The sequence below is a fragment of the Pelodiscus sinensis genome, chromosome 1 (genome assembly GCF_052426305.1).
Source record: "Pelodiscus sinensis isolate ZL-2025 chromosome 1, ASM5242630v1, whole genome shotgun sequence".
NCBI lineage: Eukaryota > Metazoa > Chordata > Testudines > Trionychidae > Pelodiscus > Pelodiscus sinensis.
Genome location: NC_143052.1, coordinates 241,277,108 through 241,300,422, shown reverse-complemented (window position 1 = coordinate 241,300,422; position 23,315 = coordinate 241,277,108). Strand labels below are relative to the sequence as shown.

The 23,315-nt window shown below is 45.8% G+C and overlaps 1 protein-coding gene across 1 annotated transcript; it reads left to right on the top strand.

Annotated features, from left to right (window-relative positions):
• Positions 1–378: 378 nt before the first annotated feature.
• Positions 379–20,990, top strand: CFAP97D2 (CFAP97 domain containing 2). Its single transcript, XM_006114538.5, is given in 6 exon segments — positions 379–562; positions 8,491–8,571; positions 12,756–12,874; positions 15,534–15,726; positions 17,930–17,971; positions 17,973–20,990. Coding segments are annotated over 6 exon segments (666 nt in total). The 5' UTR covers positions 379–457; the 3' UTR covers positions 18,099–20,990.
• Positions 20,991–23,315: the final 2,325 nt, after the last annotated feature.

The following is a 23,315-nucleotide window of genomic DNA, read 5'->3' as shown; positions in this document are numbered from 1 at the left end:
AAATATGCATACTTAGCAACAAATGAATATATTAACATGCGAATGCATCTCTGAAAACTACACCTGTGTGGTTGCTTTGTATTGTGGAAATGCATGCCTTTAAACTGTACGTTTGACAAATGTTATTTGTTATACAAATACTTCTATATCGGTGGTACTATATAAAGTATTATTAATAATAGCATATTGAGCCACTGTCATTAATCACTACAGAGATAAGCATGGCCAGTGAAGTATATAATTATTAAGCTTTTGCTAAGATGTTCAGCTCTTGTTTATTATGCTCTCAACATATTGTTTAAAATGCGACCATTGGCTATTCAAATTTTTCTTAGCAGTGATACCATGACAACCACCACATGACCTGCTGCAAACATACCCTGTCTCCAGGGCTTTGCTTAAGAAGGTTCAGTGATATCATTCATTCTTAGAAGAACCTCAGTTATAGAGATGCTTTATGTTATTTAAGATGCATAGAGCCTACCAGCCAATTTTACCATGTGGCAACAAATATCTTCAACAAAAATGGGACAAAGCAAGCTATGAAGATCACAAGAAAAGGGTAGGTACGACCCTGTAGTATAGTGAATAAATAGGCAAGTCAAATGTATAGTGCAAATGCTTATTTATTCTTTAACATGAATATGAAAGTATTCCTTTGAGATCAGGACTGACATACCATATAAAGAGAAGGGTTTTTCAGCATGCATTGTATGCAGGTTGCTACTTCCTGCCATCAGTTTAAAGTATGATAATGATTCCCATAGAATTTAAAGATAGAAAAGATCTGCTCAGTCATCCAGTCCATCTCAGAGGCAATGTAGAATTGTTTCCTTCACGCCTTTCCTCAGTGCTTTGTACAGTCTAAGTATGAGTAACTCCTGTGATAAGGATTCACACAGTGTAACTGACCTTACTATAAGGAAATATTCCTTCATTATTTACAGATAAGGTCAGTGTCAAATGCTATTACCATATAAATTACATTCTTCTTTCCACATTCTGTTCCACTGATTTGACTAATGGATAGGGAAATCTTAAAGCTGAAATATAAAATCAAACTCAGCAATTTGTCTCTCAACAAAATGGCAAGATTAGAAGCTTAATTTTTAAAAAGTTATTTTTGTTTTAATTAACCACCTGTGCCATGCAATTGTGTATGAATGGAGCTATTTAAAACAATCTAAATCCACTGGAGACTTCATATTCACCCCCAAAGAATTCAGACATTAAAACAAACTAGAGCTCATCAGAAAATGCATTTTCTGTCCTGTGAAAAATTTTGGGATGAAAAAAAAAAAAAATCGTCCCAAATCACAATAGAAAGCCAAAATTTTAATTTTTTTCTCCAAAATGACAGTTAAAAAATAATCATTTTGGATCAATCAAAACATTTCATTTTGATAAACTGAAAATATTTTGTTCCTGTTTTGACAATTTTTCCATTTTAAGTTTTTGTATTTAAAATATGTTGAAACAAAATAATCATTTAAAAATAAAAGATCAAAACGTTTTATTCCAAAGCTCATCAAAACAGGATGTTTCAACATTTGGAAAATTGTTTTATCAATTTTTCTCCCAAAATTCCCAAAATTTCATGAAAATGATACCATTTTACACCAAAAAATAATTTAGGTGAAATGATACTTTTGATGGAAAAAATTGTTTTGACAAAAAAAATTAGTCTTGCTATCCAGTAATAAGATGCATGTTACTAGAGACCAAATCTTACTATGCTAAATGTCCTCAACTCCCAGGAAAATTAGTGACAGTTGAGGACACTCATCTTGCAGGATCAGGCCTTGTATTAAAGACTGCAACAAAAAGAAGTCAAACATATCACAGGCATTTGGGCTGAAAATACACAATTTACTCAAGCTGCCTTAAGAATTGCAGCTCCAAACATCGATGCAATCAACCTAATGAGTGATTTTAACTTGTTATAGCCTTGAGATTGACCTGGCAGTTTACAGAAGTTTTCATTAACTTTGAAGTCATTGGGGATTCAGACTCAGTCCCTGTGCTGTGCCAAGCTACTTAAGCAGCTTTCGACATTAGGAACTACATGTGAACTCCAGGCAATGCTTTATGGAATGCAGTTTTCTATGTTGTTACCATATAAATTGCACTTACTTGGCAACCCTTTTTGCTCAGCATGTAAATGTTCTACACTTACATATCACATGAGTAGGCAACTCTTGAAAAGTAGAGTTAACCAGAGAGAGCACAGTTCAAATAATCATTCGTATTATAAACACATACACTTGAGTTGAGCAGTGTTCATCCCATACCATTAATTAAAGCAACAAAATAATGCATCCACTAATCCGGGGATCTCAGACTTCATTGCACCATGATCCCCGTCTGACAACAAAATTTACTTCATTACAGGAGGCCCCCAACTTGAGACACAATTGGTTCTGGAGGAAGTGTCGCAAGTCAAGGGCATTGTAACTTGAACCCACATTTACGGTAGGCGCTGTCGTAAATGAGAGCCGAGGATATAAGTCGGAGGTTTCTGGCCCCTTCTGCACTTACAAAAATGGTTGTAAGTGTGTGTGTGGGGAGGGAGGGAGGGGGGGAGAGTGTCAGAACTTGGGCAGTTGTATCTTGGGGGCCTCCTGTACTTCATCCCAGGAGAGAGGGGCCAAAGACTGAGCCCACCCAATTTCCGCTGTCCCTGGTTGGGAGGAGGAAAAGCCTAACCTCCACAGCTCTGGGAAGGGGGGCTGGGACAAAGCTGAAGCTTAAGGTCTCCGGCCCCAGGCAAGAGGCCTCCAACCTGATCCCTACTGCCCAGTGGGACTTAGGTTTCAGCAAGTCTAAGCCAGCCCTGGTAACCCCATTCAAGATGGTTGTGACCCACAGTTTGAGAACCACTGCATTAATCTTTTCTTACTTACACAGGGTCCCTATGAGTCTCACAGAATGGTCTCTCTTGTCTCTCACTCTTCCCCTGCTCTCCAGTTTTCACATCCAGGGACACCCTTGACCCAAGACTATTCATATGAACTACTATGTGCAATAATCTTTCTATTAGGCCTGACAAACATTCATGTGACATTTCGGGGGAAAAATATTTTTACTGTGCCACTGCACGTAATGCAATACAGACTCTAATCTGTGATTAGTTTTGCATCAGAGGATACATATTAAGACATTCCTATAAGAATGAGATTATGGAAAATACCCTAAATACAAGAAACCCCTCTCAGGAGTTACATGGTTCTCCATACCCAGATCCACAGGGGTATTTCCAGGGTAGGCTGGGGCAGGAGAGGAATTAGCTAGGTCATTCCAATACTCCAGCAATTCTGCGACAGCCCAGAGTTTCTGTTGTACTAGGAACATACATTAGGGAGCCTGTGCCTGGAGCCAGACCAGACCTGAGCACTCCTAGGCTGTGTCTAGACTGCAGGCTTCTTTCGAAAGAGCCTCTTTCGAAAGCATCTTTCGAAAGAGGCTCTTTCGAAAGAGCGCGTCTAGACTACAATGCGCGGATCGAAAGATCGATCCGCTATTTCGAAAAAGAGCGTCCAGACTGCCGGACGCTCTTTCGAAATTGAAAGCCACCCGGAACTGCTTCTGCCAGGGCATGGGGGCAGCATTTCCTTCCGGGTGCTGCCTGCCTGCCCTTTGCAGAGACGCGTGGTGAGAGGGACACTCCTGAACACCCGTTGCTCTGCTCCTGCAGCTGCCTTTGCTGTCCCTTGAGGAATTTTGCAAGGCATTGCAGTGCTGCTTTGGAGTGCTCAGCTTCCTGGGACACCCCAGCAGCTTTTTTCTTTTGAGGTTTTTCTGCTTGCAGACCCTTATTTGTGGCATGGAGCCAGAGCTGCCCCTGGGCAGGCGAGGGCCCCACACCACCATACTGCAGCTGTTGCTGCATCTTCGTGAGACAATCATGAGGCTCCTTCCCGAGCTGGACCCAGACCAGAGGGACGAGGGGTTCCCCCGTCCGGCAGCCACACTGCCCTTGCCTCCGAACTTTTTCGTGGACAGGCGTGTTTGGAGGTTTGACACCAGCTCTGAATGGTGGGACCGGCTCGTGATGGAGATCTGGGATGACCAAGACTGGCTACGGAACTTCCGCATGAGAAAGACCACTTTCCAGGAGCTCTGTACCTGGCTCGCCCCTGCTCTGCAACGGCAAGACACCCACCTGCGGCCCGCCATCCCCCTGGAAAAGAGGGTCGCCATTGCCCTCTGGAAGCTGGCAACCCCCGACAGCTACCGCTCCGTGGGACACCAATTTGGCGTGGGGAGATCTACTGTCGGGGCCGTCTTGATGGAGGTAAGTCATTGTCTGGGGACAGTCACAGTTTGGGGTGGGGGGAAGGGAGACTGTCAGGAAGGGCCAAGTGGAGTGGGAGTGGGAGTGGGAGGGAGCTCCTCCACTCACCCTGAATTGGGGGGCGGGAGGGGGGGGTTCTGAGGAGGGGATTCCCGGGCTGTTTGTTTGAGAGGGAAGGTGGGCGGTGGGTTCTCCTCCTAAGACATAAGGCACCCCTTCTAACACTTTGTTGTCTGTCTCGTTCTGCAGGTGGTGAGGGCCATCAATTCGGAGCTGCTCAACAGGCTCATCTGTCTACCGGATCTGGACAGCGTCATGGCCGGCTTTGCTGCCCTCGGCTTCCCCAATTGCGGAGGAGCGCTCGATGGGACACACATTGCCATCCGTGCACCGCCCCATCGAGCAGCCCAATTCATCAATCGAAAGGGCTACTTTTCTATGGTCCTCCAGGCCCTGGTCGACCATCGTGGACAGTTTTCAGACATTTGTGTTGGGTGGTCAGGGCGGGCACACGATGCCCGCATCTTCAGGAACTCGTACCTGTACCGGAGGCTTCAGGCAGGAACTTTTTTCCCCCATCGCCAGTTTGCGGTTGGGGATGTGCACATGCCGGTGTGCATAGTGGCTGATGCCGCCTATCCCCTGATGCCGTGGCTGATGAAGCCCTACACCGGCCAGGTGGATGCGAGCAAGGAGCAGTTTAATGCTCGCCTTAACCGGGCTCGCAACCAGGTGGAATGTGCGTTTGGCCGTTTAAAGGGCAGATTCCGGTGCTTGCTCACACGCCTCGACATGGGGGAGACCAACATCCCCGAGGTGGTGGCCGCGTGTTGCGTCCTCCATAACCTCGTGGAGAGGAAAGGGGAGGCCTTCCTACCAGGGTGGGGGAGAGCTGCTGATGCCCAGGAGAGGCTCTTTGCCCAGCCCCGGACAGCTGCCATCCGCCAGGCTCACCGGTCTGCAGTTGGCATCCAGGAGGCCCTCCGGGACCAATTCTCCAGTGGAGGCCACTGAGTGCACTGAGGGGCTTCTGCCTGGGGACTGGGCCCTGGCCCCCAATAGAAGCTTCACTGCACAACCCATCTCCTGACCCAGTTTGGACACATCACTTACACCAGGGTGTGTTTCAAAATAAAATGTTCTCTTTACTTATTTATAATTTTGTACATATAATCCAACAATGTGGCAAAATAACAAAAATTTTCTTCATTTTTGTTGTTGCCAAACTATATACAATAAACAAACAGTGCCTTTAACCCTTTGTTTGTGCTTTAACTGGGGTGATGGGGGTGATTGAAACCTGGAGGGGGGAAGGGGCCTGGAAACCTGGAGGGGGGAAGGGGATCAGGTTGAACGGGGCTTGGCAGATTTCCCTTTCCTGGCTGGGCCTCGTGTTTGGGGTGCTCCCCGGCTACGGGATCGGGTGATGCACCTGTCGGTTGGCTGGCTGCTGGGGGGCTCTTGGGACGTGGAAGCCTGGGGGAGAGGAGGGCCAGGGGGAGAGAGGGGCTGGGGAGCTGGGGGGGCTGGGGGAGAGGGAGGTCCAAGGGGGGAAAGGGCTGCTGTTGTGGAAGGGGGGTTTGGTGGGGTGGGGTCATGGGGTGCTGGAGGAGCAGGACCAGGCACAGCAGCAGGCAAGCCGCTGACCTCCCTCAGGGTGGCGTACAGCACCGTGCGCTGCAGGACCAGCTCATTCATGAGCCGATCACGCCACCTCTCCTCTGCCTCCGCCCTCTGGAGCAGGATGGCGTTCTGCTGCTGCACAGCCTCGACGTGCTGCCGGAGGATGTCGGCGTAGACACGCCTGTGTCTGCGGCTCCCATGTCTCCGAGGTGGAGATGGAGATGGAGGTGGGGCTGGGGTGCTGCAGCCCTCTTCCACGGCTGGTCCGGCTGTGGAGGAAAAGAAGAAGACACAATCAGTCCTATAAACTGGACTCTGTAGCACTTACAATACTAACAGGATGGTTTATTAGGGGATGAGCTTTCCAGGGCCAGACCCACTTCCTCAGATCAGAGTAACACGGCTACATTTCTATCACAATCAGTCATGTGTGCAACAGCTGTCCAAAAGGGCATGCCCTCTCCCTTGAGACAGGGGAAGCAGACATTCTGAAGGTCACACTGTGTGTGTGTGTGTGTGTGTGTGTGTGTGTGTGTGAGAGAGAGAGACCTGGGCATCAGCATGAGCATGACAGGTTTCCCTTGTGCATCACCCACTTTGCACCCACCCACCTACCTTCCCCTCCCCCCCCCGGGTGTGACACAAACTCACTGTACTCACCTGCTGCTTCCTCTCCCGTGCCAGATGACGCCTGGGAGGCCTCAGAGGTCTGGGTGACTGGCTCCAGGGTGAGGGTCGCCGTCTCCTCGGTGTCCTCCTCCTCTGGGCCCATGTCCCCGTCTCCAGACTGCTGTAGCTCCCGCTCTGGAGCGTCCACCACCGGGTCTGCCAGTCCGGACTGCACGAACCGCCGTGGTGTGCGTGCTTCTGCACTGCCACCCAGGATCTGGTCCAGCTCGGGGTAGTAGGGGCAGTAGTGGGGGGCTGCCCCAGAACGGGAGCTCTCCTCCCTGGCTTTGGCATAGCCCTGCCGCAGCTCTTTTACCTTTGAGCGCACCTGGTCCTGGGTGCGGGGGTAGTGGCCCTTCTGGGCCAGGGCTTCAGCCATGCGGCCATAAATGTCGGCATTTCGCCGCCGGCTTTTGAGGGCCTGTAAGGCCTCCTCCTCTCCCCACAGCTCCAGCAGGCTCTTTATCTCTGCGCCGGACCAGGATGGTGCCCGGCGCTTGGAGCCCTTGGCTGGGTCCCCAGAAGGCTCGGAGGAAGGGCCAGGACGCTCTTGGGGCTGTGACATGCTGCAGCAAGGTCGCCGTGTGCTCTGGCTCCTTGTCTGCAACAAGTGGCTGTGAGGGTGCGCCTGTCCCTTTAAGGAATGGCTGCAGCCAGGAACCACAGACGTGCAACCCATGGCCCAGATTGTCCACCAGGGCTTGTTCCTGGAGGCCAATAATTTCGAAAGAAAGGGCTCCCCCCGTCCAGACTCACGTTCTTTCGACGGATCTCCCTCGAAAAAGGCGTTCTTCCTCGTGAAACGAGGTTTACCGCCGTCGAAAGAAAAGCCGCGTTCTTTCGATTTAATTTCGAAAGAACGCGGCTTGAGTCTGGACGCAGGGGAAGTTCTTTCGAAAAAAGGCTACTTTTTTCGAAAGAACCCCTGAGTGTGGACACGGCCCTAGATAATGGAGGCACGAGTATTCCTACCACCAGTACAGGGATGAATCTACTCTTATGTATTTTTTCTTTTCTCTGGGAGGAAAGGTTTGAGTTTTACTGGAATTGGAAAACAGATTTTCCATAGTGCTGTCTCTTCATTTCTCACTACCTCCCTGGGCTGGTGCGCCATTACTGACATCGTGAATTGTCAAATAAGGTAGTACTACCAGCAGTACAGTAATTCCTCATTTAACACGTGCCCGCTTAACACATTTTCGCGATAGCACGATTTTTTTTAGGGAACGTTTTTGAATTACAGGACCGTCCCCAGAATAACATGATTTCCCCAGCTGGCCCATTGCCGGCAGCTGCGTGGGGCTTCCCCCGCCTCCCTGCAAAGCGGTGGAGGGTTTGCCATTCGCCGCGCTGTTCCCCGCTGACTCCCCTTCACCAGACGCTTTACCCCTCTCCTCTGCCCCCGCTTGCAGGCCAGCAGCTGGATTTCCCCAGCCAGCCCATCACCAGCGGCTGCGCGGGGCTTCCCCACCTCCCTGCAAAGAGGTGGAGGGTTCGCTGCTCGCCACACCGTTTCCCGGTGACCCCCCTCGCCAGACACAGTGCGGGTCCCGGAAGACCTGTCACAGGGGCATACTCCCAATCCAATCCCCCTCCCCTCTCCTCCCCTTACCTTCCCCAGAGCCAAACACCTCCCCTCCCTGCTGTAACCCAGTCCCATTTCTCCCCCAACCTTATGTCCGGTCCCAACAGACACCACCGCTTGAAACGCAACCCCCACCTTTTCCATTATTTTCAATGGGAAAATTGACCCCGCATAACACATTTTCACTTAACACGATCACATATCTATAGTGTTAAATGAGGAATTACTGTACAGCCAAAGAATTTAAAACATTTCCCATAACCATACGTAAGCATTTGATTTTCAACAAATACGGATAATGATTTTTTTTCTGCTGCAGATACAGACAGCCAAACCTGTAGTGGACACTACTCCTCCTCTAACATATGACCATCTTCACTTGAAGTTAAAGAAATTAAAGGTATCTTGTTGGTTATATTACTTAATTAAGTAGATTAGCATTGAACTAGAATACATATGACAATATCCACCGTAGTGTCCTCTCCCTTCCCCTGCCAAAGAAAGGCAGAGGAACAAGATATAATAAGATTAAATGGTAAAAGTTTTAACTTCACTCCCAGCCCTAGCTCTGCTTAACTGGGCCAGTCGATAATGCCATCCCAGTCCCACATCAGTAAACTCTGACTTGATGCATCAAATTCCCTCTGATTGCCAGGTCCAGAGCCCAAGGATCTTGCCTAAAATTTGTTCCTGCACATAAAAAAAAAGGGGAAAAAATACAGAAACGGAAACATTATCACAGGGCAATCATATGAACTTTATGACATGCTAGCATACTCACAACATGAAAAATTCAACAAGGGATAGTTTTGAATGGTAATTTTCTTCTATAATCTTTATACCACTATGATTAAAAGACAAGTGTTTATAAAAAGAAAATGACAATAGAAAAATAAATGTATTCTCTAGAATAATTGTGTCTGTCCACTTTAAAAAAAACCTGAACAAGGGAGTGTTGCCTGAGTAAGGACTTCAGGATTTGGCCTCTTTAAAAGGTTTGTCTTATCCTACTTTATAGCAAACCCCAGAGAGCTTGAAACTATTTCACCATAAAAAATTAATCTCTCCCATGAATACACATTTAGGGTACATCTAGACTGCATTGTTCTTGAGGGATACTGAAAGTATCCCAAAACAGCAACACCACAGCTTTAAAAGTGCCTGCTATCTCCTGAAATAGTGGGTGCGCTATTCTGGTGTCCCTGTAACCTCTTGTTACATGAGGTTAAGGGATTTGTCAGAATAGTACCTTATTTTGAAATCTAGCGCTGCATAGACAGCGCCAAATTTCAAAATAAGCTCTTTTGACTTAGAGTCAAAATAAACTATGCAATCTGCACAGCACAAATTGCGGTGCTTATTCCAACAGAAGGGTGCTGTCAAGATGCACCATTACATGCTATGGTAGGATATGGCATCTGTGCTGATTGTTCTCGTCCCCTCTCCCTTTCATTTACTAAAATAGCAGTGGAGCATTTTGTGCGGCTAAAACATATAGGCTGTGTCTACACTGGCATCCCTTCCGGAAAAGGGATGCTAATGTAGCACTATGGAATGGGCAAATCCGCGGGGGATTTAAATATCCCCCGCGGTATTTGCATTAACATGGCTGCCGCTTTTTTCCGGCTTGGAGATAAGCCGGAGAAAAGCGCCAGTCTAGACGTGATTCTCCGGAAAATAAAGCCTTTTCCTGAGGATCTTTTATTCCTACTTGAATGTATGTTCCTTGAAAGTAGGAATAAGAGATCCTTCGGAAAAGGCTTTATTTTCCGGAGAATCACGTCTAGACTGGCGCTTTTCTCCCGCTTATCTCCAAGCCAGAAAAAAGCGGCAGCCATGTTAATGAAAATACCGCAGGGGATATTTAAATCCCCCGCGGATTTGCCTATTCCAAAGTGCTACATTAGCATCCCTTTTCCGGAAGGGATGCCAGTGTAGACACAGCCTATGAGTTTGCCAAGCATATTAAAAAAAAGTCATATCTGAAACTGCCAATCTTGGGTACATCTTTTTAAGCTACTGGCATGCTGAGTTTTCTATCCAGCTGTAATGTGATTTTTTAGAAGTGCTATATAAATATAGAGATAAGTGTCTATAATGTTGCAAGTTTATTTTCCAGTAACCAGGTTCTCTTCTCCTTTGTAGTCACCATCCCTCTGGGTTTTTAGAGCCTGATGGGATTACTTAACGGTACCATTTTTTGGTACATCCATAAAGCAATTTCAGCTCCATTTGACCTGTTTTGCTTATAAAGACAAGCAAACAAAAAAGATGCATTAAGAGTCCCACTCATTAGAGTTACATTAGCTATTGAAGTTTACCAGAACAGCATGTGGTGGTAAAAGTTCATATTTATCCTATTAAGGCCACCCAAGTCTTAAGAGTGCTAGAAACAAATAACCAAAGAGTTGGAGGGTGGGGTGAATAGGTAGGCACAAAAGGTTTTTCGATGACACTGGTGGAGGAGGGTCTTATGGGAGCAAGTTATTAAATTTAAGCTCTGAAGAGCATAGTGGAAAGATTGCTATGCCTCTTAAAGAAGCTCAGCTTCTCTGGTTCTTTTCAAACCACCCCTGCTAAACATGGCATCCTGGAAGCAGAGAAATGTACTTCCGAAGAGCACTTCTTGCAGAGGGAGCAGGAGGGAAAGGATTTGGGGCATGGATTAAATTTCACCAAAGGACAGCAGTTCACAGACATTTCTCACAGGTCTGGCTAGCTCCAGGCTAGCCGCAAATTTTTCACAACCTGCCTCATTCTCCTATTTAGGTTCTTACATAACTCCCATTACCGTAGTATTTTTTCACCTTTAACAAATGAACCTCTATATTGTACTGAATTTACAGATATCATTAAAATACTCCATGTTTACATCTTAAAACTAAATTTTAAAAATTACTCAAATCTAGTTAATTGTGCACATAACTAGCCTAGGCACCACATGTTCTTCATTCAGCACACAGTCAGCCTGTGGAACTCCTTGCCAGAGGATGTTGTAAAGACCAGGACTTTAACAGGGTTCAAAAAACAACTAGATAAATTCATGGAGGTTAGGTCCATTAATACTTCTGAGCCAAAATGGGTAGGAATGGTGTTACTAGCCTCTGGTAGTCAGGGCTGGAAATGGATGACAGGAGAGGGATCACTTGATGATTACCTGTTTCTTCTGTTCACTCCCTCTGGGGCATCTGACATTGGCCACTGTCAGGAAAAAAAAAGGAAAGCCTCCCAGAATTGTCAAGCAAGAAAAAAAGAGGCTGTCCCTTTAAGGGGCAAGCAAGTTTAGGCATTTTGGCCATATCAGGCGCCCGTTGATGGCCGCCATCTTGGGCGCCATTTTGAATCGCTGACCCGGTGAGCACAGCGGGGTGGGGTGAGGGAGGGGGGATGTTTGGGGAAAGGTTACCAGATGGTCTCCCAAAAATACCAGACACCTGGTTTTTTTTGGTTGAGAAAAAAAAAAAGGAACGCGGGATGAGCGGCGATCGCAACCCCGCCTCCCAGCTGGGACTCATAGGCTGGGAGGCAGAGACACAATCGGCGCTGGAAGCCTGTGATTGTGCAGAAGGCTTGTGGGGGCAGATTCCCAGCCACTCCCCCCGCCCCCGCCAGGCTTCTGAAGTGCCCAGAGCAGCGATCGCGGCCCCACCTCCCAGCTGGGACTCCCCACCTGGTAGCGCTCTGGGCGCTTCAGAAGCCTGGCGGGGGCGGGGGGACTGGCTGGGAGTCCCAGCCACTCCCCCCACCTCCACCAGGCTTCTGCACAATCACAGGCTCCTAGCGCCAATCATGGTCCCACCTTCCAGCCGCTCCCCCTGCCCACGCCAGGCTTCCATGCAGTGTGCAGCCGGAAAAATCAGAGAATACCAGACATTGCACATGTCCGGTATTCTCTGTTATTTTTACTGGACAAAGAGCACAAATACCAGACTGTCGGGTAGAATATCGGACATCTGGCAACCCTAGTTTGGGGGGAAAAGCAGGAGCGGCTTTGCGAGCCATACTTTTGAGGGGGAAGAGCTGCATGTGGCTCAGAAGCTGCAAGTTGGCCACGGCTGGCCTATTACATCCCCCTGTTACTTTCCACCTTAAATCAGATTGTAACCCTGCCAAGGACAGGGATGGGCTGTTCCTGGACCTATTCCAAAGCCCACTCAAGTCTGGGGAAAGTGGTGCTCGCTGCTCCCACAGTTATGAAAAAAAGGTTTTGTTTTAGGGTAAAATTCACTACTGCTGAGGTGCCCCAAAAGTACTGTATGCTACTTAAACCGTAAATTACATGGGTCTCATGTAGCGCAGAGGTTCTTCTAAGCTTCCCTCTAAGACGTTCCTTCTACGCTGCCCGACAGCACAGCTACACAAGTGATTAATCAGCCCCATCCAGTCAGTCAGCTCCATGCAGGTACCACAAAGCTCAGAGGGAACACTGCCTCTGGCACTGGGGTTTATTTTTACCATACCAGGATTTATCAAAGTCTGTGTGTGGAACCAGCATTGAAACCTCACATTAAAACATCCAAAGCACTCCACTGCTGTTTTGATTTGACCATAGCAAATATTTCTCTGCCTCTTTTGTGCATGAAGCTTGAGAAGGAGAGGCTTTCAATCATTGAAAGAGACAACCGTTTGCTGCTGGAGAAGATGTCCTGCATCATGAGGATGAAAGGCCGAATTGATAACAAAAATTACTATCAAGCCAAAAGGTAACATCAGCAGCAGAACTTGTATGGGATTATCCCTGAGCAATGGATAATCTGCCCAGCAATTACATATATTTAAAGGAGGTCTCATGAGTGCTAAAATTTTAGATATTCATTCTCCTGCTCTGTCACGGGGATTCCACTTCCAGGTTCATCTTTCTAGTTTTTGTGGAAAAAGGGATACCATCTTTTGGATTAGTTTCTTCAGTTTAATAACTGAGGGAAAGAGAAAGTGATCGCTGACTTAGTTTAGAGGAAATAAATGCAATTATCATGTACCCACTACATTGTTGTTGTTGACTGAGACTATGTCAAAACAACAACATTATTCTGAAATAACAAAGAGCATGTCTACACAGCAAGCCGTTATTTCGAAATAATGGCAAGAGGGAGGACTCTTACTCTGACTCCTGTAATCCTCATTTCACAAGAAGTAAGGGAAGTTGAAGGAAGAGTGTTCTTCCTTTGACTTCCTGCTGTGTAGACAGCGCCAAATGCCAAATTAAGCTATTTTGATTTCAGCTATGCAATTGACGTAGCTGAAGTTGTGTAGCTTAATTTGACTTTTGCCCTGCAGTGTAAACGTGCCCTCTAGAGTTACTTACATTGCTTTTCCAATCATTCCCACAAATATCACTGAAAAGACACAGGTCCAAAGCATTGAGATGAAATAAGAACAACAAAAAGAACATTGTACAGTAACTATATTGTGTAAGTAAACTGAGACTTTAGTCATTGCTCAAGGGAGAATGCGTAAGACACTCTGAAAATTCTCACAAGAGAGTAGCTGTTTATACCATTTTAACGCCAAGGGGAATTCATATTCTTAATGAAGTATAGCAAAATAATGCGTGATCACTGGTAAGAAGGGAATTCTGAAGCGAAGCAAGGACACCCAAATCTGCCATGCGAATGTTTGTGCAAGTCAAGTGTCATTTGTAAATATTCATGATTCATTTACAGCAGTGTTTCTTAAACTTTTTAAGACTGAGGAACACCAAACAATATGGGGAACAACAAGGATTTTTTTGATGAGCCAAAAAAAAAAAAAAAAGAGGTTTGTCCCTTTAAGGGCGGCCATTCCCAAGGGAAAAGTTGTTGACAAAAAAAAAAGTCCCCCAGGGAAAAGTTGTTGCGCAGAACAAACAAAAAAGGACAGGGAAAAGAAGTTAAGCAAAAACAAACAAACGAAAAACAATTTGCCCTTTTATCAGGGAGAGCAGGTATTGCCCTTTTAAGGGCAGCCATTTTGAACTCTGTTCTCTGCGTCACACCTCCAACTGCCTCGTAGCCCACCGGTGTGCCATTTAACACGCTTTAAGAAATGCTGATTTACAGACAAATTGGTTAATGACAGAATGACAGTTCATCAGGACCCAGCGCGTGTGAAGACACAAGGTGCAGTTCAGTAGGAATCCAGGTGGAATCCAGAATTGCAATTGCTTTATAACAGGGAGTATTCCAACTTCAGCATGGTCCCATAAAAAAATAAAAAATATATGAGGAATAATTTGAAATACTGTTGAACCTGAGTTAATGGATATACATATCCTCATGAGCATTTTATTATACACACACATACTACAATATTTAATGAAGATTAACATGCTTTATAACCGTGGTCCCCAACACGGTGCCTGCGGGCGCTATGGCGCCCGCGGGGGCATTTGCATGCGCCCGCCAGGTGCTCGGGGCTGGCCTGGCCCCGGGCACATGGCGCGGCGCTTGCGGGGAGCGTCGGCCCCGGGCGCTTGCGGGGGGGGGGGGGAGCGCCGGCCCCGGGCACGCGGCGCTTGCGGGGGGGGGGGGGAAGTGCCGGCCCCGGGCGCGCGGCGCTTGTGGGGGCGGGGGGAGCGCCGGCCCCGGCCCCGGGCGCGTGGCTATGGGGGGGGGGCGGCGGCCCCGGGCGCGTGGCTATGGGGGGGCCCTGGGCATGCAGCTATGGGGGGGGCGCCCCCGGGCGCGCAAGTGTCCCCACCCCCTGGCGCCCGGCGGGCGAACGGCCACGCCCCCTGGCGCCCGACAACCTCAAAAGGTTGGGGACCACTGCTTTATAACATACGTATCACTGTAGCTCCCTTGACATCAATGCATGTCATTTAACTCTGGCACTAACCAGTCATGAAACATTTGTGAAGAACTTTTGACCAGATACATCTCTTCACTTTCCCTCACAGCAAACTGATCTGGTTTATATCTGAAATTAGGGCAAGACATTTTCCTTCAACAACCGGAAAACAGAGGACTAATGCCAGATGTCTAAAATGATTGTTTCCTAAACACCTCAGTAGCCAGGCACACCCTCTCTCTGAGCATAGCAACAAAGATAGCTCAGGGTCTGAAAGACTGGTTTTAGGACAAAATAAGATTAGGGCTAGGATTTTATTAAAAGTACACAGAATCTCAATTCTGAAGGTCTCATCTGAGAGGCAAAATGTATCTCCTTCAGAAGAACAAAGGGATGAGTTGTGAGAGCTTGTTAATATGAAACAGGGAGAAGAAACTCCTGTTAGGAGAAGTATAATAGCTTCAGAAGGTATCCTCACAAAAGATTTAGAGTGGTTTCAAACACTGAAGTTGCAGCTTTGATCCACAAATTCTTCATGCACACTCATGACTGGACGGAAGCTTGATTTTTCTTTGTATGTGTTCCCCCCTCCAGTTTAAACAGGGAAAAGCGAGAGAGGGAACTACTGAGAGTGAGCCAAGAAAACCGTGCCATTCTGGATAGGATTACAAAGTGTGAGCCTCAGTATCAAATTCAGACGTGGCAGGAAGACTGGCAAAGGGCGGAAAAATACATGAACAACATTTCAAGATATCCTCGTGGATGTTGTAAACTGCAGAATCAAAAGGTAACCTGGATTTTTTGGGGGAGGAGGTTCTTAACTACTAAATTTTGTGTGTTTTGCTGCATATTTGCTCTAGCTGGCTCAACATTACAATTAGCAAGAAGGTACAGACTAAGTGATTTTATGTTTATACAGCACCATTCATCAAAATGGATCCCAACAGACTCTTCAAACTTCATTTAATGACTGTAGAAATTAAGCAATTAGGAATTACTTTGTCCACCACTGTATCGTAATCCACTCTGTTGTAGAAAAAGGCACCAATTCAATGTTCCACTAGAGAGATACCCTAATGCTACTACAAAATTTTTTTTAATGACTCAATAGTGAAAGATTTTGAGGTGACAAAAGTATAATATAGTTAAATTTCACAGAACATAAGGGCTACGTCTACATTGGCCCCTATTCCGTAATAGGGATGCTAATGTAGCACTTGGGAATAGGCAAATCTGCGGGGGATTTAAATATCCCCCGCGGGATTTGCATTTTCATGGCTGCCGCTTTTTTCTGGCTTGTAGATAAGCCGGAGAAAAGCGCCAGTCTGGATGCGATCTTCCGGAAAATAAGCTCTTTAAGTGGGAATAAGAGATCCTCCGGAAAAGAGTTTATTTTCCGGAGGATCGCGTCCAGACTGGCGCTTTTCTCCGGCTTATCTACAAGCCGGAAAAAAGCGGCAGCCATGAAAATGCAAATCCTGCGGGGGATATTTAAATCCCACGCGGATTTGCCTATTCCCAAGTGCTACATTAGCATCCCTATTACGGAATAGGGGCCAATGTAGACGTAGCCAAGCTGTTCAAAATAGCTAGCAGCTCATTTTCTTTGATAAAATGCACAGCTGCAACTCAGCAGCAAAAGGTTGTCTCTGCATTCAACATTAATGAGGCTTATAAATACTGAGCATGTATAAAAGGCGATTTTTGGGGGGGGGAATAACTCAGTCAAATCCAGGAGGATTTTCCTGGGACAGCAAAAAGAACATCTCTTGCCCAAGCACCAGCCTTCTGCAAAGTTTCAAGTCTCTGCTCCTCATTTATGAATGCTACAACTAGAAAGGAAAGGAAAGGAAAGGAAAGGAAAGGAAAGGAAAGGAAAGGAAAGGAAAGGAAAGGAAAGGAAAGGAAAGGAAAGGAAAGGAAAGGAAGTTGATTAATGAGCAAAGGAAAAATACTTTTTTCTCTAAGCCATATTCTTGTAAATGTCTATATCTTTTTTGCAGAAACTTTCTAGAAATATTCAGCCTGAGGCAGAAAGCAAGCATGACAAGTTTCAGCCCCCAAGCTTTTAAAGTCTGTCAAAGTAATGATAATTTAAAACGGGATCACAATGGAAAGAGTTAAGCAACCTGAACTACTGTAAATATATATTACTCACAAAGCAATATGTTAAAGCATATTATTAAGGTTGCAAAAGTAGTAAAGTAAAGCACTCAAAAGTTAGGAAATGCCAGAATTAAGGTTGCCTCTACAACCTTAATTTACCCCTTTTGAGCATGTGCACAATAGTAGTCTTAATTATTTGATCATACATTTTTTCCCCTGGGACTACTACCTCATTCAGTGAACAAAATAGATGGTACTCCGTAAATGAGCAACAATTCAGTATTTTGTTTTATTGATATTGTTCAATGTATGGCACTATGCCTTATTTACTGCACAATATTCAAACCCTACTTTAAAGTCAGTGTTATTAATTTTCACTGTTACTCCACAATATAGTAGTGACACTGAATGTTTCAAAAACATTAATTTATCTTAGTAATATTCTCATTAAGTGACTATTAGTATCCCCGATTCACAGATGGAGAATGAAAATACAGAGATTAAAATGTAAAAGTATCCACTAATTTTGGGTGCCCAATCTGAAAAACTCTGAAAAATCAAGTTTTTGGTACAGCTCCTTTCATAAGTGAAAAGTTACACTTGTTTGGGTCAGCCATTCCTCTCCTCCCCCTTTTCAGGCTGCTCAATACTTTCTGGAGGAGCATACCAAAGCCACTAAGAGGAGACAGAATTTTCCTTCCCTTTTATGTCTGGGTCATCTATAGTAATTCCAGGAAATTCCCTCATTGATGAGCACACTTTTCTGTGAGCAGTTCACGCCTGAGAGATCACTTTTAGAATAACCTCAAAGCCTAAGAAACTCAAGAAACTGGAACATTCTTTATACTAGATATTTTTGTAATAATTTTTCCCTTCTTTTTCAGGAACAAAAACTAAACAAGAACTCGCCAAAACAAGAGACAGAAAAAAAGAGATGAACAAGTGAATGATGAACACATGAAAAGCAAGATAAAGGAGGGGAAAAAAGGAGACATCCAAAGTGAAGAAGAAAAAGATCATCAAGGGAGAGAGACTGTTTCTAAAACAGTCTAATTCCAACCAGTCCCCTATGAATGCAATTCAAGCAATTTCCAGAACAACCTGAGATGGGGTGTGTGTTGGGGGAGAGACAGCTGCAAAAGCTTACATAGATACTATCATTTTAAGTAAGTTACAGTAAGTGTAGATATTAGATACATGTTGGCTTTATTAATATATAACTTTTATAGTTGCCAGCAAAACTATAACTCTGCATAGCGTTTCATGAATACAACTGAAGTGGGAGCAAAGCTGGAGCAATGAATTGACTTTATCACAAATAATTAATCCAGCTGATTAATCTGCTTGTTAAATAATTATATTTAATTCTCACATCAGTGTCCGTCACAGATTTGCCAGTGAAAGATGACCTGGATGACAGCAAATAAGTAGTTTAGAACAGAGGATTATTAAAGGTGTTCATAGGCTATAACCCCTCTTAATAGAGAGATAGCTCGGTGGACCACCTCCCTCCCTTATTCTTGGTCTCATATCAGCTACAGACAGCAATTGTATACATGGAGAAGTAATAGTAATAATACATTAAATATTTTCATAGCTTCTTTTCATGGAATTTAGAAGCTGGAAAAAAGACGGAGAACCAACATCCTGTGATCAGCCAACTAGAGATCTGAACAACGAGTCGGCTAGTTGCTTCCTCCCCACCCTTGCTGCCTCTATCAGAAAGAGGCAGCAAGGAGGGGGGAGGGGGCGAGAGAGAGGAGGGAGTGCTTCAATGCGCCAGCACTGCGTGGAGCATGGGACCAGATCCCAAGCTCCACGTGGTGCTGCCACTTTGAAATGCCGCATGTAGCCCAAGGCCAGCTGAGGACTCCCACGCTGACCCTGGGCTCCACATGGCTGCATAGAGCCTGATGCTGGGCTCCCTGCAGCGTTTCAAAGTGGCAGCGCTGCATGGAGCCAAGGGTCAGCTGGGGACTCTAAGTCCCCATGCAGTGCTGCCACTTTGAAATGCAGTGGGGAGGACGGGGTCAGCGGGGGGACTTCTTGAGTCTGGAGCTGTTGCTACACTTCAAAGACGGAAGCACCCTTACTGACTAATCAAAATTTTACATCCCTACAGCCAACTAGTGCTTAATTTGTGCCAGGGCTTGTGAGAGCTGAGCCCAGCACCTCTAAGCATGACAGTTCATAACTCCAGCACCTCTTGTGGCATCAGTTGTGAAAGTAAAAAAATTGCTTGAACACCAGCACCTCTTTCATTATCAGTTAAGCACTGGAGTCAGCTCTCTGTGTACCATTACAACATGCTCTACAAGCCACCACTAGTCCACAGCCCATACGATGAGAATTCCTGGTCTAAGGTGCATCCCCCTGCCTTTTAAAGAAAAATGTGATGATACTTCATGGAAAACACCTACTGAATCCACAAAATAGTCGAAGCATACAAAGCCAGTCAAGTGAAACTTCATTCCTCTTGGAGAACATAACATTCGAAGCCAAATAACATGATGTATTAAGAAGTACTGGCTTTTGTTTAGTTGGAAATAAAAACTAAAACATGGCTTCATGACTCATCTGAACTGGCAGTCATGGAAGCTGGCTACTTTTTTCACAGACAGACATTCTCCTAGTAATATTTTGCAGGTCACAGTGATATTTTCCTTTCTCATTTGAAATACAGCCATCTGAATGATGTTTAGAGCAATGAAGAGATTAGAACTTAAGTTTCTTAATTGTATGAAACCCTCAGATGTTAATATTTTTCCTTATTGTAACAAAACTGTGGAACAAGACACTATGGCAGGGATGGGGAACCTTTTTTGTGTTGGGGGCCACTAATCCACAGGGGGGGAAAATCAGTCGGGGGCTGCACACAAGTGAGAATCAGGAAAAAAATCTTCACTGTGGTCCCTGACTGAGAAGAAGAAAGACATTCCCCACATTCAGAAGTGGGGCTGGAGCACCAGCATGGGCTCCCCAATGCTGGGGGGGGGGGGCTCTGAGCCTTGGGGGCTGGATCCAGGCAAGCTAAGGGCTGCATCTGGCCCCTGGGCTTGAGGATCCCCACCGCTGCACTATGGTCATCAGCTAAAATGTATCCATGTGGCATCAGCCATATAACCTGGAAGTTGAGACAACTGCTTCCAGAAACTTACAAACCCCAAAAAGTCCAAAGCCCACTAAAGTCAAAAGAAAAACTACCATTGGCTTCAATGGAATTTGGATCCTTGCCCAAGAGCTAGAAGATCTGGTTAGCTATTATTAATATTAGGACTTGCTGTATCTTCTAAGGGACAGCCACTTAAGAGCAATATAATCACAAACACTTGAATAAGAAGAAGAAACATTACAGACACATGCTAGGACATTGCCTTACTGTTGGGAGTATTGTAATGCTTGTTCTCAAACATCTTGCATTCATAGGAGTTCACATCCAACAGATAAGTGCCAATCCATAACAGATCCATTGTTTGTTGCCACATATTTATTACAGTAATTTTGTAAGGCAAGTTCAAGATCAAAGTTTGGTGCAGTATTACTTTATTCCTACCTAAATGGTTGAAGTTATGATTTAAAGAAACATCTAAAAGTGATGATCTAATTATTCCTTAATTCCCTTGATACCAGACAAAATACATTAGTCTGCCTTTTTTAGAAAGTTAAAAACTTCATCAGTATATACAGAGCAAGCCAAATTTAAAAAAGAAAAGGTGTGATCCCTCATGGGTTCATTATACCATTTTATAAAATGTCAATATATCTTCAGCAATTTAAAGGATGTATTCAATAATCATTTGCTTTTGTTCTTACTGTAATGTATATAAAGATGATAACTCTGTAAAATGTTTAACTTAATGCTACTGAAATGTAATTGATCAGAATGGTTATTCATGCCACAACCTAGAACCAAGATTAAATTAAATTCCTTGCTACTGAAACGTCTATAGCAGTACAAATATTTAAAACAAACAGCAGACAATGTACACGTGCCCCAAGAACTGATTAACGCCATCTGGCATGTATGTAGAGAAACTATGTAAGGGTACAGCTACGCTGCAAGCTTATTTCGGAAAAAGCTACTCTGGAAGATATCTTCCGGAATAGCTTATTTCAAAGTACAGGCAGTCCCCGAGTTACGCGGATCCGACTTATGTCGGATCCTCAGTTACGAACGGGGCCCTCCCTCTCCCTGGTCTCCAGCAGACCAGGGAGAGGAAGCAAAGCGGCGGAACACGCGGGCAGCGGACAGCCCAGACGCGTCTGGGCTGTCAACTGGCCACGTGCTCCGCGGCTTTGCTCCCCGTCCCCCTGGTCTGCTCTGCTTTGCTCCCCGTCCCCCTGGTCTGCAGACCAGGGGGACGGGGAGCAAAGCAGAGCAAAGCTGCGGAGCACGCGGCCAGCTGACAGCCCAGATGCGTCTGGGCTGTCCGCTGCTCGCGTATTCCGCCGCTTTGCTCCCCGTCCCCCTGGTCTGCAGACCAGGGAGACGGGGAGCAAAGCAGAGCAAAGCCACGGAGCCCGAGGGCAGCAGGACAGCCACGGCGCGTCTGGGCTGTCCCGCTGCCCCCGTGCTCCATGGCTTTGCTCCGGACGCCTGTGGTACAGCAGCTGGGGCGCTGCCGGTTGGTCCCGTAGCGCCGCTCTGGGCGCTACTGGACCAACCCGGCAGCACCCCAGCTGCTCTGCCCCAGGCGTCCTGATTCAGCCACTGCTGGTCAGTTTCAGCAGCGGCTGAATCAGGACGCCTGGGGCAGAGCAGCTTGGGTGCTGCTGGGTTGGTCCAGTAGCACTGAGGAGCGGCGGCGCTACTGGACCAACCCAGCAGCACCCCAGCTGCTCTGCCCCAGGCGTCCCCAAGTCAGCCGCTGCTGAAACTGACCAGTGGCTGACTACAGGAAACCCCTGCCCCGGGCTTCCTGGAATCAGCCGCTGATCAGTTTCAGCAGCAGCTGACTTGGGGATGCCTGGGGTTCTTAAGTTGAATCTGTATGTAAGTCAGAACTGGCGGTCAGTTTCAGCAGCGGCTGAATCTGGACGCCAGTTCCGACTTACATACAGATTCAACTTAAGAACAAACCTACAGTCCCTATCTTGTACGTAACCCGGGGACTGCCTGTAGAGCATCCACATTAGGGGAGACTAATTTGGAGGCTTCCCTGTAAGTAAGATGCTCTATCTCGATTTAGAGCTCCAAGAGGCACTGGGGAGAAATGACTTAAAATGGCCCTCGTGAGGAGCTATTTCTACATAGCAGCAGTGGAGTGTCCACACACCCAATCTCTTCCAAAAAAGCTTTTTTCAGAAGAGGCGTTATTCCTCGTGGAATGAGGTTTACCAACGTCAGAAAAAGCCCTCTATTATTTTAATTTTCCTTTGAAATAATGCAATTGCTGTGTAGTATTGTTTTTCCAGAATAATGGCCGTTATTCTGGAATAATGGTGCAGTGTAGATGCACTTTAAGATGTTACATATATCCTGAAAACATGTTCTTAAAGTCTGCATCAAGGCATTAGACATCAGCAAAAGTGAAACAAGCCGGAAGAAGTAAATTGAATATGATCTCTTTCACAATGGGTCCCACAATTCTGTCTGAACTAAATATAGATGGAGAATTATAAGAAGAAACTCCAGAAAGAAACGAAATGGAAGAGATAAATAGCAGGGGAAGATAATTTTGTCTTATAAAAAGTATCCTTTAGTATATGAGGCATAGCAAAGGGGACACTCAGGCACCCTTCTCTGAGGTAATAAAAGGACATCACTTGTGCTTAATGAAAAAGGTGTCTCAACTAGGCTTGGTTGAAAATGCTGCAGAGAACTGATGAGAAACTTCTTTAGATAAGAGAGGAACTGATTTGTTGAGTCTTTAAAAAACTTGTTTTGATTTTGGTTTTGTAACCATTTATTTCAGGGTTGCCAGATGGTTTAACCAAAAATATCAAAACACGTCCCCTCTCAAAACAACAAAACAACAACAACAACAAAAAACCCAAACATACCACACCAGGAAAAAAATTCTGTTTTTCCTGTTAAGAAAAAAAAAGGGGGAGACCAAAGTTGTTGAGGAAAAAAAAGGACCCCGACAGCAGTTATTAAGCAAAAAAAATAAATAATAATAATAATAATAATAAAATCAAATCAAATCAGCATGGCCACTTTAAGAAGAGGCTTTTTTGCCGGTGGCCATTTTGTTTTTCTGTTCCAGCCACCTGCAGAACCAGGTAAGAGGGGGCCGTCCGGGGGGGCCCCAGCAGGGTGTATCGGGG